Here is an 18,599-nt window from a genome sequence, read left to right on the forward strand (position 1 = left end):
GACCTGGGGGGAAAATCTGTGACAATCTCATAGCTGCCCGTGACGCGGGGCAGAGGTACGAAAAACGGGAAAGTCCCGTCAAAATCGGGACGGTTGGGAGCTATGGTATACTGTTATGTTATATCCCGGGTGTATGTTATATACCAGTCACACGCTGTACACTCATGGCCATAAGTTGTGAGTGACACAAATCTTCTCTTGTCACATGATGTGTCCCTCTGGTTTGTCAGATGTTTATCACATACAGAGATACAAGTGCAATCATATTATGGGGAGCAGAAGCTTTTATTGTCAGGTGGGAGGAGTTACTGCAGCGAGTCAGTATCTGCAGGACCTCTCCTTCTTCTTCAGGACCTCTGCAATTCTCCCTGGCAGCTCTCACTCACCTCCTGCACCAGATCCTGACTGATCGCCGTCCATTCCTGCACAGTCACTGCTGCATTCTGTCACAATGGGGCAGATTTATCAAGCTGTCTGAAAGTCAGAATATTTCTAGTTGCCCATGGCAACCAATCACAGCTCCCCTTTAAAATATTCATGAGCACTGGTAAAATGAAAGCTGAGCTGTGATTGGTTGCCATGGGCAACTAGAATTATTCTGACTTTCAGACAGCTTGATAAATCTGTCCCAATGTGTTGGTTTTTGTTTGTCCCCCGTCTCCTGATGATTGACCACAAGTTCTCAATGGGATAAGATCTGGGGAGTCTCTGGGCCACGGACCCAGAATCTCTGTGTTCTGTTCCCGGGCCATGGACCCAGAATCTCTGTGTTCTGTTCCCGGGCCATGGACCCAGAATCTCTGTGTTCTGTTCCCGGGCCATGGACCCAGAATCTCTGTGTTCTGTTCCCGGAGCCATTTGGTTCTCCCCTTTATGGCCGGTGCTCCATCATGCTGGAGGAGGCATTGCTCATCACCATCTGCTCCTGGAGGGTTGGGAGAAGCGGCTCCTGGAGGACATTCTGCTCCATTCTTTATTCATGGAGGTGTTTTTAGGCGATTCCCTTGGCTGAGAAGCAATGATGCCAAGCACCAGCCTCCCTGTAAAGTGTCCAGGGGTGTGATTGTTACTTAATTCTGACAGATTGATCTCCAGCCCTGTCCTCATCAGCACCCGCACCTGTGTTACTGGAGACATCACTGACACCATGTTACCTGCTCCTATTATACTGCCCAGTGGTGATTGTTACTTACACATGACACATTGTCCCCCAGCCCTGTCCTCATCAGCCCCCGCACCTGTGTTACTGGAGACATCACTGACACCATGGCAGCTGCTCTGCCTAAGGCGCCTGCAATGAAGGGGAAATGTGTTTTGGGGGAAAAAGTTCATTTTCTAGGCAAATATTGATTTTGCAATTAATTGCTGTTAAGCTGATCGCTCTGTATAACATTCTGGAGAATATGCAAATTACCATTATAACACCTGATGCCGGAGACTTTGTAATTAACATTTGTATCATTCTCAGAACTTCTGGCCATGACTGTATACTGTTCTGTTATGACCCGAATGTATATTATATACCAGTCACATGTTTATATGGTTATGTATACATTGTATTTTGTTCCAGGTTTTATGGTAATTGTACATTATTTCCTAATAAAATTATAAAGTTCCACTTGTGTCTCTTTTTCAGTCAGCTGCATGCTGGGAGTTGTAGTGTCACAGGTTATATTTCTAGGCTCTGCTCCACCCGTGGGACTACATCTCCCAGCATGCCCTTGGCTTACACTGTACACACCTGACGGGCGGACACCCCGCGCAGGCGCACTCACCCTCTTACCACTGACAGGATGACGCTCAGTACAACTCACCAGCGCGGGAAAGCCGAGGTCACGTGACCCGAACAGATTTCCCGCGCTGATGCCGTGTGGCTGCAGGATCATGGAGCTGAGTGACGGGGTGAGTGCTGCGGTGCACGGGAAAGGGGCAACAGTGACTTGTTGTGAAAGACGTTGTGCAGCAGCTCAGGCAAAAGTGACATGCAGATAGTATTGTAGAAACTACGGCTGTGGTGCTGGTGCAGTTCTGCAGCAGCTGCGCTGTTGAGAAAGTTCTGAATCGGGTGTTAAGGATGAGGTTCTGAAGCAGCTCATGCAGTGCTGGTACTAGGGAGGAGGTTCTGCAGCAGCTCAGGCAGTGCTGGTAATAAGGAGGTTCTGCAGTAGCTCGGGCACTGGGGGGGAGGAGGAGGTTCTGCAGCAGCTCGGGCACTGGGGAGGAGGTGGAGGTTCTGCAGCAGCTCGGGCACTGGGGAGGAGGAGGAGGAGGTTCTGCAGCAGCTCGGGCAGTGGTGGGGAGGAGGAGGAGGTTCTGCAGCAGCAGCTCGGGCACTGGGGAGGAGGAGGAGGAGGTTCTGCAGCAGCTCGGGCACTGGGGAGGAGGAGGAGGTTCTGCAGCAGCTCGGGCACTGGGGAGGAGGAGGTTCTGCAGCAGCTCGGGCAGTGGTGGGGAGGAGGAGGAGGTTCTGCAGCAGCTCGGGCACTGGGGAGGAGGAGGAGGAGGTTCTGCAGCAGCTCGGGCACTGGGGAGGAGGAGGAGGTTCTGCAGCAGCTCGGGCACTGGGGAGGAGGAGGTTCTGCAGCAGCTCGGGCACTGGGGAGGAGGAGGAGGAGGAGGTTCTGCAGCAGCTCGGGCACTGGGGAGGAGGAGGTTCTGCAGCAGCTCGGGCACTGGGGAGGAGGAGGAGGAGGTTCTGCAGCAGCTCGGGCACTGTGGGGAGGAGGAGGAGGTTCTGCAGCAGCTCGGGCACTGTGGGGAGGAGGAGGAGGTTCTGCAGCAGCTCGGGCACTGGGGAGGAGGAGGAGGTTCTGCAGCAGCTCGGGCACTGGGGAGGAGGAGGAGGTTCTGCAGCAGCTCGGGCACTGGGGAGGAGGAGGAGGTTCTGCAGCAGCTCGGGCACTGGGGAGGAGGAGGAGGTTCTGCAGCAGCTCCGGCACTGTGGGGAGGAGCAGGAGGTTCTGCAGCAGCTCGGGCACTGTGGGGAGGAGGAGGAGGTTCTGCAGCAGCTCGGGCACTGTGGGGAGGAGGAGGAGGTTCTGCAGCAGCTCGGGCACTGTGGGGAGGAGGAGGAGGTTCTGCAGCAGCTCGGGCACTGTGGGGGGGAGGAGGAGGAGGTTCTGCAGCAGCTCGGGCACTGTGGGGGGGAGGAGGAGGAGGTTCTGCAGCAGCTCGGGCACTGTGGGGGGGAGGAGGAGGAGGTTCTGCAGCAGCTCGGGCACTGTGGGGGGGAGGAGGAGGAGGAGGTTCTGCAGCAGCTCGGGCACTGGTGGGGAGGAGGAGGAGGTTCTGCAGCAGCTCGGGCACTGGTGGGGAGGAGGAGGAGGTTCTGCAGCAGCTCGGGCACTGGTGGGGAGGAGGAGGAGGTTCTGCAGCAGCTCGGGCACTGGTGGGGGGGAGGAGGAGGAGGTTCTGCAGCAGCTCGGGCAGTGGTGGTGGGGAGGAGGAGGAGGTTCTGCAGCAGCTCGGGCACTGGTGGGGGGGAGGAGGAGGAGGTTCTGCAGCAGCTCGGGCACTGTGGGGAGGAGGAGGAGGTTCTGCAGCAGCTCGGGCAGTGGTGGTGGGGAGGAGGAGGTGTGAGTGTAATGCAGTGTGTATTAGAGTCCTGGCATTGCTCGCAGCTGATGCTATGGGCGGTTCTGTGCCCGGTCCACTCTGTGTATAGGGGGGTGCAGACTGAGCTCTGCCGGTGATGGGCGCTGTATGCAGGTAGGTGAAGCCGTGGCGTCGCTTCACTTTAGCTGTGTGTGGACGCTTGGAGCGCTCCAGTGAAGGACATGTCTATAGTATCGCTACTTTCTCTGCCCGGTTCTGTGCCCGGTCCACTATGTGTATAATAATTGGCCCCCGTGTAACATCTTGTGGGGGTGCAGCCTGCAGCCGAGCTTATCCATCCCCTATGGATGTTCCTCTTTACTTGCCCTGTTCATGTACCGTGACCCCAAATCTCCTTCCTGGGGTGTCATGTGACCACCAACCCCCGCGGTCCAGTCTGTATTATACAGAAGAAAGATGGCGTGTGGGGATTTCCTGGGAGACTGATTAACCCCTTATTGGATATCTGCACGGTGTAAGTGATGGGAGAAGGTGGGTGCAGACCCCTTGCTCCCCAATGCTGACAGCTGTATGCGCAGGTAGGTGGACATATCACTGTGTGCTGGAGAGGAGGTAACCCCTCGGGTCATTAAAGGGGTTTCCCACGAAGACAAGTTAGGCCACCAATCCATGGGACCTAAATTGCTGATCAGTGGTAAACTCAATGCTGAGACCCCCACAGATCGCAAGAACGAGGGGTCCGCTGGATCTCTATGGAGCTGACAGAAATTGCCGAGCACAGCGCTCACCGATCTCCATCAGCTCCATAGAGATTAATGGAGCAGAACGGTCATGCGCGGCCGCCTGCTCCATTACTCTCATGCAGTGACGAGGGGTCCTCGTTTTCGCAACCTGTGGGGGTCTCGGCACTGAGCCCCCACTGATCAGCAAGTTAGGCCCTATCCTGTGGATAACTTGTCCTTGTGGGAAAACCCCTTTAAAGGGAACCTACCACCCCGATTCTACCTATAAAGGTAGAAGGGGTGGTAGGTGGATGAATGGGACGTGAGGATAGCCCTTTTTGGGCTAATCCTCACGTCCCGGCTATCTTTTTATAAAGTTTATTGCGGGCATATGCAAATATATTTATGCGGCTACTGGGGCGTGGAGTAGCCGGACATGAGGCTACTAGTCGCGGCTACTCCACGCCCCAGTAGCCACATTACTCCGCCTACCATTTAATCTTCAGCGCGCAGCTCCTCATAGCTGCGCGCCCTCGTCTGAGTCCCCTGCGTTCTGCGCATGCGCAGAACCCAGGCCTTTGGCTGCGCAGCCGCGGCTCCGGGGCCGGAGCTACTGCGCATGCGCAGTAGGCCGCAGATGCCGGGGGACTCGGGCGAGGGCCGAAGATTAAATGGTAGGCGGAGTAATGTGGCTACTGGGGCGTGGAGTAGCCGCGACTAGTAGCCTCATGTCCGGCTACTCCACGGTAGAATTAGGTGGTAGGTTCCCTTTAAGGGGTTGTTCACGTTTAGAAAATAATTGATATTGTTTGTGTTTTGAAAAGTTGTTAATTTTTTTTTAAAAATATATAAAATTAAATTTCTGTAGCAATTCCTCACAGTTTTCTAGATTTTAATGCTTGCTGTCATTCTATAGGAAGCTTGTCATGTGATGTCACACAGGTGCATGGCTCGTTATATGTCTGGTCACGCGATGTCACACAGGTGCATGGCTCGTTATGTGTCTGGTCAGGTGTTGTCACACAGGTGCACGGCTCGTTATGTGTCTGGTCATGTGATGTCACACAGGTGCATGGCTCGTTATGTGTCTGGTCACGTGATGTCACACAGGTGCACGGCTCGTTATGTGTCTGGTCATGTGATGTCACACAGGTGCATGGCTCGTTATATGTCTGGTCAGGTGTTGTCACACAGGTGCATGGCTCGTTATGTGTCTGGTCAGGTGTTGTCACACAGGTGCACGGCTCGTTATGTGTCTGGTCAGGTGATGTCACACAGGTGCACGGCTCGTTATGTGTCTGGTCAGGTGTTGTCACACAGGTGCACGGCTCGTTATGTGTCTGGTCATGTGATGTCACACAGGTGCATGGCTCGTTATGTGTCTGGTCACGTGATGTCACACAGGTGCACGGCTCGTTATGTGTCTGGTCATGTGATGTCACACAGGTGCATGGCTCGTTATATGTCTGGTCACGCGATGTCACACAGGTGCATGGCTCGTTATGTGTCTGGTCATGTGATGTCACACAGGTGCATGGCTCGTTATGTGTCTGGTCATGTGATGTCACACAGGTGCATGGCTCATTATGTGTCTGGTCACGTGATGTCACACAGGTGCACGGCTCGTTATGTGTCTGGTCAGGTGTTGTCACACAGGTGCATGGCTCGTTATGTGTCTGGTCACGCGATGTCACACAGGTGCATGGCTCGTTATGTATCCCTGGCCATGTGATGTCACACAGGTGCATGGCTCGTTATGTATCCCTGGCCATGTGATGTCACACAGGTGCGCGGCTCGTTATGTGTCTGGTCACGCGATGTCACACAGGTGCATGGCTCGTTATGTGTGTCTGGTCACGTGATGTCACACAGGTGCGCGGCTCGTTATGTGTCTGGTCACGTGAAGTCACACAGGTGCGCGGCTCGTTATGTGTGTGGTCACGTGAAGTCACACAGGTGCGCGGCTCGTTATGTGTCTGGTCACGTGAAGTCACACAGGTGCGCGGCTCGTTATGTGTGTGGTCACGTGATGTCACACAGGTGCGTGGCTCGTTATGTGTCTGGTCACGTGATGTCACACAAGTGCGCGGCTCGTTATGTGTCTGGTCACGTGATGTCACACAGGTGCGCGGCTCGTTATGTGTCTGGTCACGTGATGTCACACAGGTGCGCGGCTCGTTATGTGTCTGGTCACGTGATGTCACACAGGTGCGCGGCTCGTTATGTGTCTGGTCACGTGATGTCACACAGGTGCGCGGCTCGTTATGTGTGTCTGGTCACGTGATGTCACACAGGTGCGCGGCTCGTTATGTGTCTGGTCACGTGATGTCACACAGGTGCGCGGCTCGTTATGTGTCTGGTCACGTGATGTCACACAGGTGCGCGGCTCGTTATGTGTGTCTGGTCACGTGATGTCACACAGGTGCGCGGCTCGTTATGTGTGTGGTCACGTGATGTCACACAGGTGCGCGGCTCGTTATGTGTGTCTGGTCACGTGATGTCACACAGGTGCGCGGCTCGTTATGTGTGTCTGGTCACGTGATGTCACACAGGTGCGCGGCTCGTTATGTGTGTCTGGTCACGTGATGTCACACAGGTGCGCGGCTCGTTATGTGTGTCTGGTCACGTGATGTCACACAGGTGCGCGGCTCGTAATGTGTGTCTGGTCACGTGATGTCACACAGGTGCGCGGCTCGTTATGTGTGTCTGGTCACGTGATGTCACACAGGTGCGCGGCTCGTTATGTGTGTCTGGTCACGTGATGTCACACAGGTGCGCGGCTCGTTATGTGTGTCTGGTCACGTGAAGTCACACAGGTGCGCGGCTCGTTATGTGTGTCTGGTCACGTGAAGTCACACAGGTGCGCGGCTCGTTATGTGTGTCTGGTCACGTGAAGTCACACAGGTGCGCGGCTCGTTATGTGTCTGGTCACGTGAAGTCACACAGGTGCGCGGCTCGTTATGTGTCTGGTCACGTGATGTCACACAGGTGCGCGGCTCGTTATGTGTGTCTGGTCACGTGATGTCACACAGGTGCGCGGCTCGTTATGTGTGTCTGGTCACGTGATGTCACACAGGTGCGCGGCTCGTTATGTGTCTGGTCACGTGAAGTCACACAGGTGCGCGGCTCGTTATGTGTCTGGTCACGTGAAGTCACACAGGTGCGCGGCTCGTTATGTGTATCGCTACTTTCTCTGCCCGGTTCTGTGCCCGGTCCACTATGTGTATAATAATTGGCCCCCGTGTAACATCTTGTGGGGGTGCAGCCTGCAGCCGAGCTTATCCATCCCCTATGGATGTTTCTCTTTACTTGCCCTGTTCATGTACCGTGACCCCAAATCTCCTTCCTGGGGTGTCATGTGACCACCAACCCCCGCGGTCCAGTCTGTATTATACAGAAGAAAGATGGTGGATAACTTGTCCTTGTGGGAAAACCCCTTTAAGGGATTGTTCACGTTCAGAAAATAATTGATATTGGCATATTGAGGTATAACATAGGGTACATTCATGCAGATGTTTACCTGCCCGGCCGCAGGTAGGTGGACATAACACTGTGCGCTGGAGAGGAGGTGACCCCTGCGTATACAAAAGTGCTGCACACACAGGAAAAGGGAGAGCATTCTCTATCTTTTCCCCGTGTACGGAGCGGAACCACCGCCGGGCCGCCATTGCCATCTATGGGGATGTATATACATCCCCCCACACGGCAGTCTGAATGTACCCTTACTTTGTATACTCAGGAGCAATCAGACTCCCTAAGGTTCAGGTACACTATCATGTTCTGCAATATGACTACCATAGATCTGTAAAAGTCTGCCACTGGCACACAGTTACAGATCAGCAGCAGTGACAGGTCCTGCAGGCTTATAAAGACTCAAGGCTGTGAATGACGTCACAGGGAGTGACAAGCAAAGCCAATACGAGCGCTCTCATACTCCCTTAGCAGATTTGTGGTGCACTATTATGTCTCAGGTCGTTAAAGCGGTTTTCCCATGAAGACAGGTTAGGCCCAATCCACGGGTCCTAACTTACTGATCGGTGGGAATCTCAATGCTGAGACCTCCACAGATCTCAAGAACGAGGGGTCGACGGACCCCTTGCTGCTCCTCAGACTAATGGAGGAGAGGGCCGAGCATGACCATTCTGCTCCATTAATCTCTATGGAGCTGACAGAAATTGCCAAGCACAGCGCTCGCTGATCTCTGTCAGCTCCATACAGATTAATGGAGCAGAACGGTCATGCGCGGTCTCAATTACTTTCATGGAGTGACGAGGGGTCCTCATTTTCGCAATCTGTGGGGGGGGTCTCCACACTGAGACCCCCACTGATCAGCAAGTTAGGACCTATCCTGTGGATCCTGTTAGTGCGCGGCTGACCAGAAGCTGCAAGAGCTACTGGGAGGGAGTGAGGAGGTAAGTACTTGTGTATTGTTATATGCAGTCTCCCCGGCCACATCACTATTTCTACTTGGTCTCGGACAACCCCTTTAATATTTTGTGGTTACGGCTTTCTCTCAGTGCTCCAAGGTGTCTGTTAACCCCTTCCCGACATTTGACGTAATAGTACTGCATCGCGGGAGGTGTGTTCCCGCAAAGTGCAGTACTATTATGTCATGCTTCTGGCACCGGCTACAGAAGCTGCGGGTGTCTGCTATATATTATAGACAACACCTGCCTCTGAGGCCGCGGTCACACGTACTGCTAGATGTTCGGGCCGAGGACCTCCCCCTGAGAGGTGTAGTTTCTATAATGGGGCAATAAATGCTGTATTACTTTATTTAGGCCTCTCATAGTAACATGAAACCTGAGCAGGTCCCTCAATCGCAGGATTTTGAGGTTTTTATGAAAATGTGAAAAATCGCACCTAACGTTCAAAGCCCCAGAACATCCTACAAAAATAAGAGGATGTATAAAAAACCACGGAGACATAAAGTACCCATTTAGTGAATGTTAGTTGTTAAGTATTTTTTGGCGGTTATGACTATGTGTGGAAAAAGTAGAACATTTTGAAGTTGGAAAATCAAGAATTTTTCCAAATTTGCACCAAATATCTGATTTTCTCATAAATAAATGCAAAACATTCCACCAAATTTTTTCAACTGACATGAAGTGCAACGTGTCACGAGAAAACAATTTATAACCACTTGGATATGTTAAAGAGCTCCAAAGTTATAACCATTTATAGTCACACAGGGCAGATCTGAAGAATGGGCCGTGTCAGGAAGGTGAAAAGTGGCTTCGGCGCTAAGGGGTTAATCATTGAACATTTGAGGTGGACGAGGATCACTAAGTGATGTAGGATGAAAGGAAGGAGCAATACATTATGGACACCCCCTTTAAGGCGCTCCCCAGGTTACATGGTGTAACACTGGAATTTGGTTTTGATGAGAGCTTTATGACTTCCTTTTTTTTTTTTTTTTTTTTTTGTCTGGTGCCACTCTTCAGGCGGGCTGCCCCGGCATCGTGCGGTCACATGATACGCGGGACTGGCGCACATGCACCGGGCAGGGGGGGGTGCAGACTGAGCTCTGCCGGTGATGGGCGCTGTATGCAGGTAGGTGAAGCCGTGGCGTCGCTTCACTTTAGCTGTGTGTGGACTCTTGGAGCGCTCCAGTGAAGGACATGTCTATAGTATCGCTACTTTCTCTCTCACTCCCCCCCTCCTGTGGAGCGCAGTGGTATCTTCCGCACGAAAGACGAATTTAAATATGTGGCGCGCCGCGGCATGGGCACGCCTCCTCGGCTGTGATTGGATAGCGCAATGTTCCTGACGGCTCGCGGTGCTGAGAGTGATCAGCGTTGTAGTGTCGGGATGGCGGCAACTGGCGGTGTTCTCCGTGCTGTCCTGCTGCTCTGTGTCGGGACGGTCCTGCTGCCCGCTGCGGTGTCAGGTAATGTGTCAGGGACTGCTGGGCCTTGTAGTGCTCGTGTGCTGCTGCACTTCTCAGCTGCTTCTCATGTCCGTCCTGCTTGGTGATGCTCGGTATTGCACAGGTTACTTTTATTCTCTTACTTTGGTGACTTTTTGATGTAATTTGGGGGTTTGTGTTATTTTTGTGTTTTCTGCGCTGGGAGGTCTCCATTATTTTCCGCTCTGGATTGTCATTGGATCTACATTAACCCTTTGGTTATTCTCCTGGATGTCCAGGGCGTGTTGTGCACTTCTGCTCTTCTATAGATGACAATATCTCTGGAACTGCTTTATAGATCACAACAGTTTTACTTTGTGTTTTTTGTTTTCATGGCATGTGTAACGTGATTGGATAGTTTTATGGATTACAGGTTTTTATTATAGAATTATAATACAAATGACGACAAAGTAGTAAAATTAAATAAACCTTTACCAATATAGGTCCAACGTCGCCCCGTCCCAGGTGCAGCTACAGAGGCAGAGGGTGCATGTCCTGCTGCAGACTGCCTGCGGGCATGTGCCATAGGGACACACAGGGGATTGTGCTGCCTGCAGCCACAGAATGAGATGCACCCACTGTTGCAGGTTGGAGTGGGATTTGTATATACAAATGGAATTTTGAATGCAACTTTATCTAGAAACCTATTAAGATATTTAACCCTATAGCACAATAAGACGTACCCTTACGTCTTACTGCGCATGGGGGAGTATGAAGAGGGCTCACGGGCTGAGCCCTCGTCATACTCACCGGGCATTTGCTTCATAATGAAGCAAATGCCCGTCGCTAACACCCGCGATCGTGACGTCACCGGGGAGCGGCGATCCGTTGCCATGACAGCCTGGGATCACACAAAGATCCGAGGCTGTCATGATCGAGGCTATCTATTACAATGTGCGATCTGCACATTGTAATAGATGGTATGCAAAATCCCCATATACTGCCATATATACTGTAGTATGGCAGTATATGGTAGGATCAATCAGACAACCTAGGGTTAAAGTACCCTAGGGAGTCTTAAAAATAGTAAAAAAAATAAATAAAAAAAAGTAAAAAAAAAAAAAATTATATTAAAAAAACATAAAAATTCAAATCACCCCCCTTTCCCTAGAACTGATATAAATATAAATAAACCGTAAAAATCATAAACACATTAGGTATCGCCGTGTCCGAAAATGCCCGATCTATCAAAATATAATAACCGTTTTTCACTGCGTTTAACCCCGTAGCGGAAAATAGCGCCCGAAGTCGCAAATGGCATTTTTTTGCCATTTTGAAAAATAGAAAAAATTCTATAAAAAGTGATCAAAAGGTCGCACATTCCTAAAAATAGAAGCATTGAAAACGTCATCAGAAGTCGCAAAAAATGACACCACTCACAGCTCCATACACCGAAGTATGAAAAAGTTATTAGCGCAAGAAGACGGCAAAATGAAGAATTTTTTTTCTGTACAGGAGGTTTTAATTTTTGTAAATGTATGAAAACATTATAAAACCTATACAAATTTGGTATCCCCGTGATCGTATTGACCTAATGAATGAAATAGACCTGTCATTTGGGGCGCACAGTGTAAGCTGTAAAAACCAAGCCCACAAGAAATGGCGCAAATGTGTTTTTTCATCATTTTCACTGAATTTAGAATTTTTTTCCCGCTTCCCAGTACACGGCATGGAATATTTAATACCATCACTACGAAGTGCAATTTGTTACGCAGAAAATAAGCCCTCACACAGCTCTGTACACGGAAAAATAAAAAAGTTATAGATTTTTGAAGGTGGGGAGTGAAAAATAAAAACGCAAAAACGAAAAAGGGCCTGGTCCTTAAGGGGTTATGCCACGAAACTAATTACTTCAAAAAGCTCCCAAAGAGGTTAAAATATTTCAAAAATCTATTCATAATGGTTACCTGGAGTTATAAATACTTTTTTTATCGGTTATTTTGATGCTTGTGCAGCCTCTATTGTGTCACAGAAAAGTGGATGTGGGAGGGGCCTAGCGGGCGCATGCACAGCACTGACAGCGGCAGTGTAACCACAAGTCCCATAATGCTTTGCAGGCGTCTCTCTCATAGAGTATGCTTCCACCTGATGTGTTAAAGTAGTCCCTACACTTACTACAGCTGATTCTGCTAAAGAAACGCCATGTCTCCTCCAGCAAAGCCATGACACTGTTTCGGTCACCTTTCAATCCTTGTCACTGTAGATGTGAGATACATATAACAGCTAAGCTATACGTTTTTCAAACGCATATAAAAAAAAAATTAAATATAAGCTAGGATTGGCTGCTAGGGGCAACATAGAAAGCTTTTATAAATATTTTTTCTCATAAAATATAACATGTATACTATATTGAGGACTAATTTGTGATATATATATATATATATATATATACACTACAGGGGGTGGGAATAAAGCAGAGGTGTTATTTGGAGCGCACAGTGAAAGTCATAAAAACTGACCCCTCAAGAAAGTGACGCAAATGCAAAAGTGGTGCATTTTTTTTTTTTGCCAATTTCACCACATTTGGAATTCTGGCAGTACACGAAAAAATAATAAACTGGATGGACCCTCTGCATTCCTGGATGTATTTACCTTGAATGTTCCCCTGTTTGCACTGGTGGAGCCTGGTATTATCACTGACCACACTGCACTCTTGCACAGCTCATTCAGCCCCTCCCCTCTCTCCCATTGGCTGCTCCCTGTCAGCTGACCGCCTTCAGTGTGAGGCAGCGGAGGAATCTGCAGTCAGAGAAAGTGAGTCCTCCTGCGCAGCCTCGGCCAGGGGAGAAGGCAGGCAGGACGGGACACAGCTACCAGCAGGGGGAGCCAGCAGTCACCTCACAGCAGGATGTCTCCTATGGTGACACAACCCCTTTAAAGGAAACCTACCACTTCTGAAGGTAGGTATGAGATACAAACACCGGGCACCAGCTCAGGGTGAGCTGGTGCCGGTGCTTAGTCTCGTTAGTGTTAAAACCGCGGTATCGCGGTTTTAACACTTTTGAAACTTTCTAGCAGAAACTGCTTCGGCGCTGCGCGCGACCGTGCGCGCGCAACGCCTGCGGCGTTTCCAATGTAGGCGCGCGCACGATCGTGTGCACGAAGCGCCGAAGCAGTTTCTGCTAGAAAGTTTCAAAAGTGTTAAAACCGCGATACCGCGGTTTTAACACTAACGAGACTAAGCACCGGCACCAGCTCACCCTGAGCTGGTGCCCGGTGTTTGTATCTCATACCTACCTTCAGAAGTGGTAGGTTTCCTTTAAGGATGTAGAGTCTTCTATCTGCAGAATATTATTGATGCCGCTGCTGGATTTGTCCCTCTAGAATGGAGAACTGATACAATGTGTCCCCTCTTTCCCTCTGTCTTCCAGGTGGGACCCCCGGGCCTTGTGTACAGACCATCCTGTGTCTCCAAAATTTCATCAAAGACGATTTCCATCGTCTTAAGATCGCATGCCATGAAATCATTGCGGACCTGGACAAGGAGGGGGGAATCGTTCATAAAGACGTTTTATATGATTCCCAGAACCGCTGCATCATCTGGAAACCCGGGAACCTGTCCGGATGTAGAGTGATAGAGACCCAGGACGATGGGTGGAAGAAGCCGGTGCCCTTCACCTATAACTGCACACCCGGTACATATATACATGTGACCCCTCCATGTGCAGGATCCCTCCATGTGCAGGATCGGACAGGCTCACTATATACCCCATCACCTGCACCCGTCCCCCCTACTGGACCATGTTCACATGTAGATCTGCTGTACAGTCACATTGTTACAATAATTATTCTTCCTCTTCCTTGTAGCTTCCAGCACACGGACCTCTCCGGCCCCAGTAACTGAGGGCCCAACACTGGCCACAGCGTCCCCTTTTCACGCTGCGGGGGAGCACACAAGTAAGTGCAGCATCTCCTGTGACGTCTCTGAGGGGCTCAGTGTGCAAGTATTTACCCCCAGGGTTTGTTACAATCGATTTCCTTTGTCTTCTAGGGCATCATCTGTCTGTCATCGGGGCTGTGGCTCTGGTGTTGGCTCTAGGCTTGTTCTGCTGCTTGAAGAGTTATCCGGTAAGAGGCTTGTGGGGGTCTCGGGGTCAATGGCTGCACCCGTCCATTCAATACAAATATTTAAGCTCTTGGGCAGTGCCCATAGTACATATATGTACCCAAGGTATCTAGGCTGTATGGAGAAGGGTCACAGGCTGGGCCCTCTCTATACAGGGCAGGTGTCTTCTATATTATACAGAAGACACCTGCTGCAATCAACGCTGGCAGCCATCGCAGCAGTTAACCTGTTAGGGGCTTTACTTTTGCCTTATACTGCAGCTTCTCATGGGTGCTGCCATTTTGCTGTGAATAAGCGCCCCCTGTAACATGATCGGGCGTCACTGATTGGTGACCATGACGGATGGGAGTCTCTGGGAGACTCCAATGGCTGCAGCTTTCAGAATTTTGTGACCTGTAAAAATTTAAATCAAAAGTTGGTATAAAGTTTGTGCAGTTCTTAAAATGGGTTCAATGAAATGTTAGTTTATCCTGCAAAAAAAAAAAAAATCCATAGACAAAAGTAAGGAAAAAACGATGGGCTTCAGAATATGGGGATGCAAATATGGAAAGCTCTAAAAAATAAAGGGAACGCTCAGATAACACCTCCTAGATCTGAATGAATAAAATATTCTAGTTGAATGTGCTAAAAAAAAAAATCAAACAAAAAAAAAAAAATCAATGAGGCCTGGATTTGGAGTCGCCCACAAAATTGAGGTGGATAAACGCAATACAGGCTGATCCAACTTTGATGTCATGTCCGTTAAACAAGACAAAATGACACTCAGCATTGTGTGAGTCGCCTCCACGTGCCTGTATGACCTCCCTACAGCACCTCGGCATGCTCCTGATGAGGCACAGTATTGTATGTGGCCTCCACGTGCCTGTATGACCTCCCTACAACGCCTCGGCATGCTCCTGATGAGGCTCAGTAGTGTCTGTGACCTCCACGTGCCTGTATGACCTCCCTACAATGCCTCTGCATGCTCCTATGAGGCTCAGTATTGTGTGTGGCCTCCACGTGCCTATATGACCTCCCTTCAACGCCTTTGTATGCTCCTGATGAGGCTCAGTATAGTGTGTGGCCTCCACATGCCGGTATGACCTCCCTACAATGCCTTGGCATGCTCCTGATGAGGCTCAGTATTGTGTGTTGCCTCCACGTGCCTGTATGACCTCCCTGCAACGCCTTGGTATGCTCCTGAGAAGGCTCAGTAGTGTCTGTGACCTCCACGTGCCTGTATGACCTCCCTACAACACCTCGGCATGCTCCTGATGAGGCTCAGTATTATGTGTGGCCTCCACATGCCGGTATGACCTCCCTACAATGCCTCTGCATGCTCCTATGAGGCTCAGTATTGTGTGTGGCCTCCACGTGCCTGTATGACCTCCCTACAACGCCTTGGTATGCTCCTGATGAGGCTCAGTAGTGTGTGTGGCCTCCACGTGCCTGTATGACCTCCCTACAACGCCTCAGCATGCTCCTGATGAGGCTCAGTATAGTGTGTGGCCTCCACGTACCTGTATGACCTCCCTACAACGCCTCGGCATGCTCCTGATGAGGCTTAGTAGTGTGTGTGGCCTCCACGTGCCTGTATGACCTCCCTACAACGCCTTGGTATGCTCCTGATGAGGCTCAGTAGTGTGTGTGTCCTCCATGTGCCTGTATGACCTCCCTACAATCTAACCGTTTGTGCAGACATGTGCACATTCGTGGTTGCTTGAGGTCATTTTTAGGGCTCTGTCAGTTCTCCTACGTGCACATAGGTGGAGGTAGTGGTCCTGCTGCTGGGTTGTTGTCCTCCTATGGCCCCCGCCTGTCTCCTGGTGTCTCCCCCGTCCTCTGGACACTACTGGATCCTTTGAGTGTGTCTGGCTTGATTGATTGATTTGGGCTACATGCACACATGCGTGTGTCCGCCGTCAGGGTCTCCTCCTTCTCTGTGTTGTGTCATCTTTCTTTTTGTATATTTTACAGATGTTCCCGCAGGACTTTCTTAGTAAACCTGAGCCCCGTGTGATCCAACCCACGAATGTCTGAAGAGGATCCGGCTGTGAGGCCTCCCGGACAGTTTTTAGACATTTTTTTTAATAATGTAAATACCTTAATTTTTTTTTTTCCCCCGTCTACATGAAGTTTGAAGGGATTTTCAACTTTTAGCAAATATAATTTCCCCTTCCACTTTCTGTATCAGTCACTCGGGGATTTCTAGATCTATTCTCTAGGAAGCTTCATTGTTTACTATGAATTATTTCCACTGAAAGTAATCAGAAACATCACATGACCAGGGATATATAAGGAGCAGTGCACCTGTGTGACATCACGTGACCGGGGATATAACGAGCCGTGCACCTGTGTGACATCACATGACCAGGGATATATAACGAGCCGTGCACCTGTGTGACATCCCATGACCAGGGATATATAACGAGCCGTGCACCTGTGTGACATCACATGACCGGGGATATATAACGAGCCGTGCACCTGTGTGACATCCCATGACCGGGGATATAACGAGCCGTGCACCTGTGTGACATCACATGACCAGGGATATATAACGAGCCGTGCACCTGTGTGACATCCCATGACCGGGGATATAACAAGCCGTGCACCTGTGTGACATCACATGACCGGGGATATATAACGAGCCGTGCACCTGTGTGACATCACATGACCGGGGATATATAACGAGCCGTGCACCTGTGTGACATCCCATGACCGGGGATATAACGAGCCGTGCACCTGTGTGACATCACATGACCAGGGATATATAACGAGCCGTGCACGTGTGACATCCCATGACCGGGGATATAACGAGCCGTGCACCTGTGTGACATCACATGACCGGGGATATATAACGAGCCGTGCACCTGTGTGACATCACATGACCGGGGATATATAACGAGCCGTGCACCTGTGTGACATCACATGACCAGGGATATATAACGAGCCGTGCACCTGTGTGACATCCCATGACCGGGGATATAACAAGCCGTGCACCTGTGTGACATCACATGACCGGGGATATATAACGAGCCGTGCACCTGTGTGACATCACATGACCGGGGATATATAACGAGCCGTGCACCTGTGTGACATCCCATGACCGGGGATATAACGAGCCGTGCACCTGTGTGACATCACATGACCAGGGATATATAACGAGCCGTGCACCTGTGTGACATCCCATGACCGGGGATATAACGAGCCGTGCACCTGTGTGACATCACATGACCGGGGATATATAACGAGCCGTGCACCTGTGTGACATCACATGACCCGAGTTAATACACAGAAACAATGAAGCTTCCTATAGTGTTTTGCTGTAAGTGGACGAGGCCTGTAATGACTTGTATTGTTCTCCTCCTGCGCTGGGATCTGGGGACGCATCATGTGCTCTTCTCACTGTCACTGCACTGTTTGCACATCCGATACCTAGATCCACGCTCTTAATATGGAGGCTGCAGTATACTTTATTATCATTGTGTCTGTGTAGATATATTTTATATTCTGTTGCTGGTTAGTGATGGACTTATGTAAATCTACCATGAAAATCCATTGTAATGCACTGGGGACATTACTCATAGATCCAGGCACCGGGACTGTGGGAATCTTCTTATATTTATTATCCATGGCCTCTTTACTTCTAAAATCAACATTTGTAATTATGCTAATGAGCCAGAGGGGCTACCTTAGCCCCTCTGTGATCTGGCTTTAGTGGCCGTTACACTGTCTCAGCACTTGTGCAGTGAGCATTTCCTGCTGTATTCTCAGTGAGGGAAGATGATACAGTGTAACAACCTGTAAAACCACAAAGGGGCTATAGGGTAGCCCTTCGGACTCGTAGCACCATTATAAAGGGAGGCCATGGATGACAAATATAAGAAGATTACGGCTGCCTGCTCAGTGTTCCCGGTTTATCGTGGTGAATTCTGATGGTAGATTTAGTTTTTACTTCCCGAATTTTTATATCTGTGTCTAAGAAAGAAATGTAAAATGTATCCAGTATCTGGAATAAAGATCTGTAACTCTTGTAATGTTGTGTTTCCTGCAGTCACCACTAGGGGGCAGTCCCTGCGTGTGTACATTTCTCTAAGAGTCTGGATCCGCACCGAACATTCACTATAATGTAAAATAGGGGGGGGGGGGGTAGTACAAACCTCTTAGAGGCGGTGGCAGGGGTGACCTGGGTATATACTGTATAAGTTGTATTTTCCGGTGGCTCCATGTTTCTGATTACAATATCAGCCCATTGATACATTGTAACAAACTCTTTCCTGCGGTGAGCAGAGTACAATGATATCCCGCCACTTGTTCATTCATTAAAATGTTTGTGCAGTTCACGGCACATTATATATAAAAAAAACTA

The 18,599-nt window shown here is 50.1% G+C and overlaps 1 protein-coding gene across 3 annotated transcripts; it reads left to right on the forward strand.

The window, feature by feature from the left end:
• The first annotated feature begins 3,848 nt into the window (after positions 1-3,848).
• LOC140077864 (uncharacterized) lies at positions 3,849-18,254 on the forward strand. Of its 3 annotated transcripts, none has more exons than XM_072125425.1 (5): positions 3,849-4,133; positions 13,557-13,820; positions 13,993-14,082; positions 14,177-14,253; positions 16,208-18,254. In XM_072125425.1, exons 1-5 carry the CDS (start codon positions 4,112-4,114, stop codon positions 16,268-16,270), a joined length of 516 nt encoding a protein of 171 aa, XP_071981526.1. In that variant the 5' UTR covers positions 3,849-4,111; the 3' UTR covers positions 16,271-18,254. The 3 variants fall into 3 exon arrangements, with proteins under 3 accessions (XP_071981526.1, XP_071981525.1, XP_071981524.1); XM_072125424.1 differs by lacking the exon at positions 3,849-4,133 and adding an exon at positions 9,722-10,167; XM_072125423.1 differs by lacking the exon at positions 3,849-4,133 and adding an exon at positions 12,702-12,939.
• The last annotated feature ends 345 nt before the right edge of the window (positions 18,255-18,599 follow it).

Source organism: Engystomops pustulosus, chromosome 9 (assembly GCF_040894005.1).
Source record: "Engystomops pustulosus chromosome 9, aEngPut4.maternal, whole genome shotgun sequence".
In the NCBI taxonomy this organism is placed as follows: domain Eukaryota; kingdom Metazoa; phylum Chordata; class Amphibia; order Anura; family Leptodactylidae; genus Engystomops; species Engystomops pustulosus.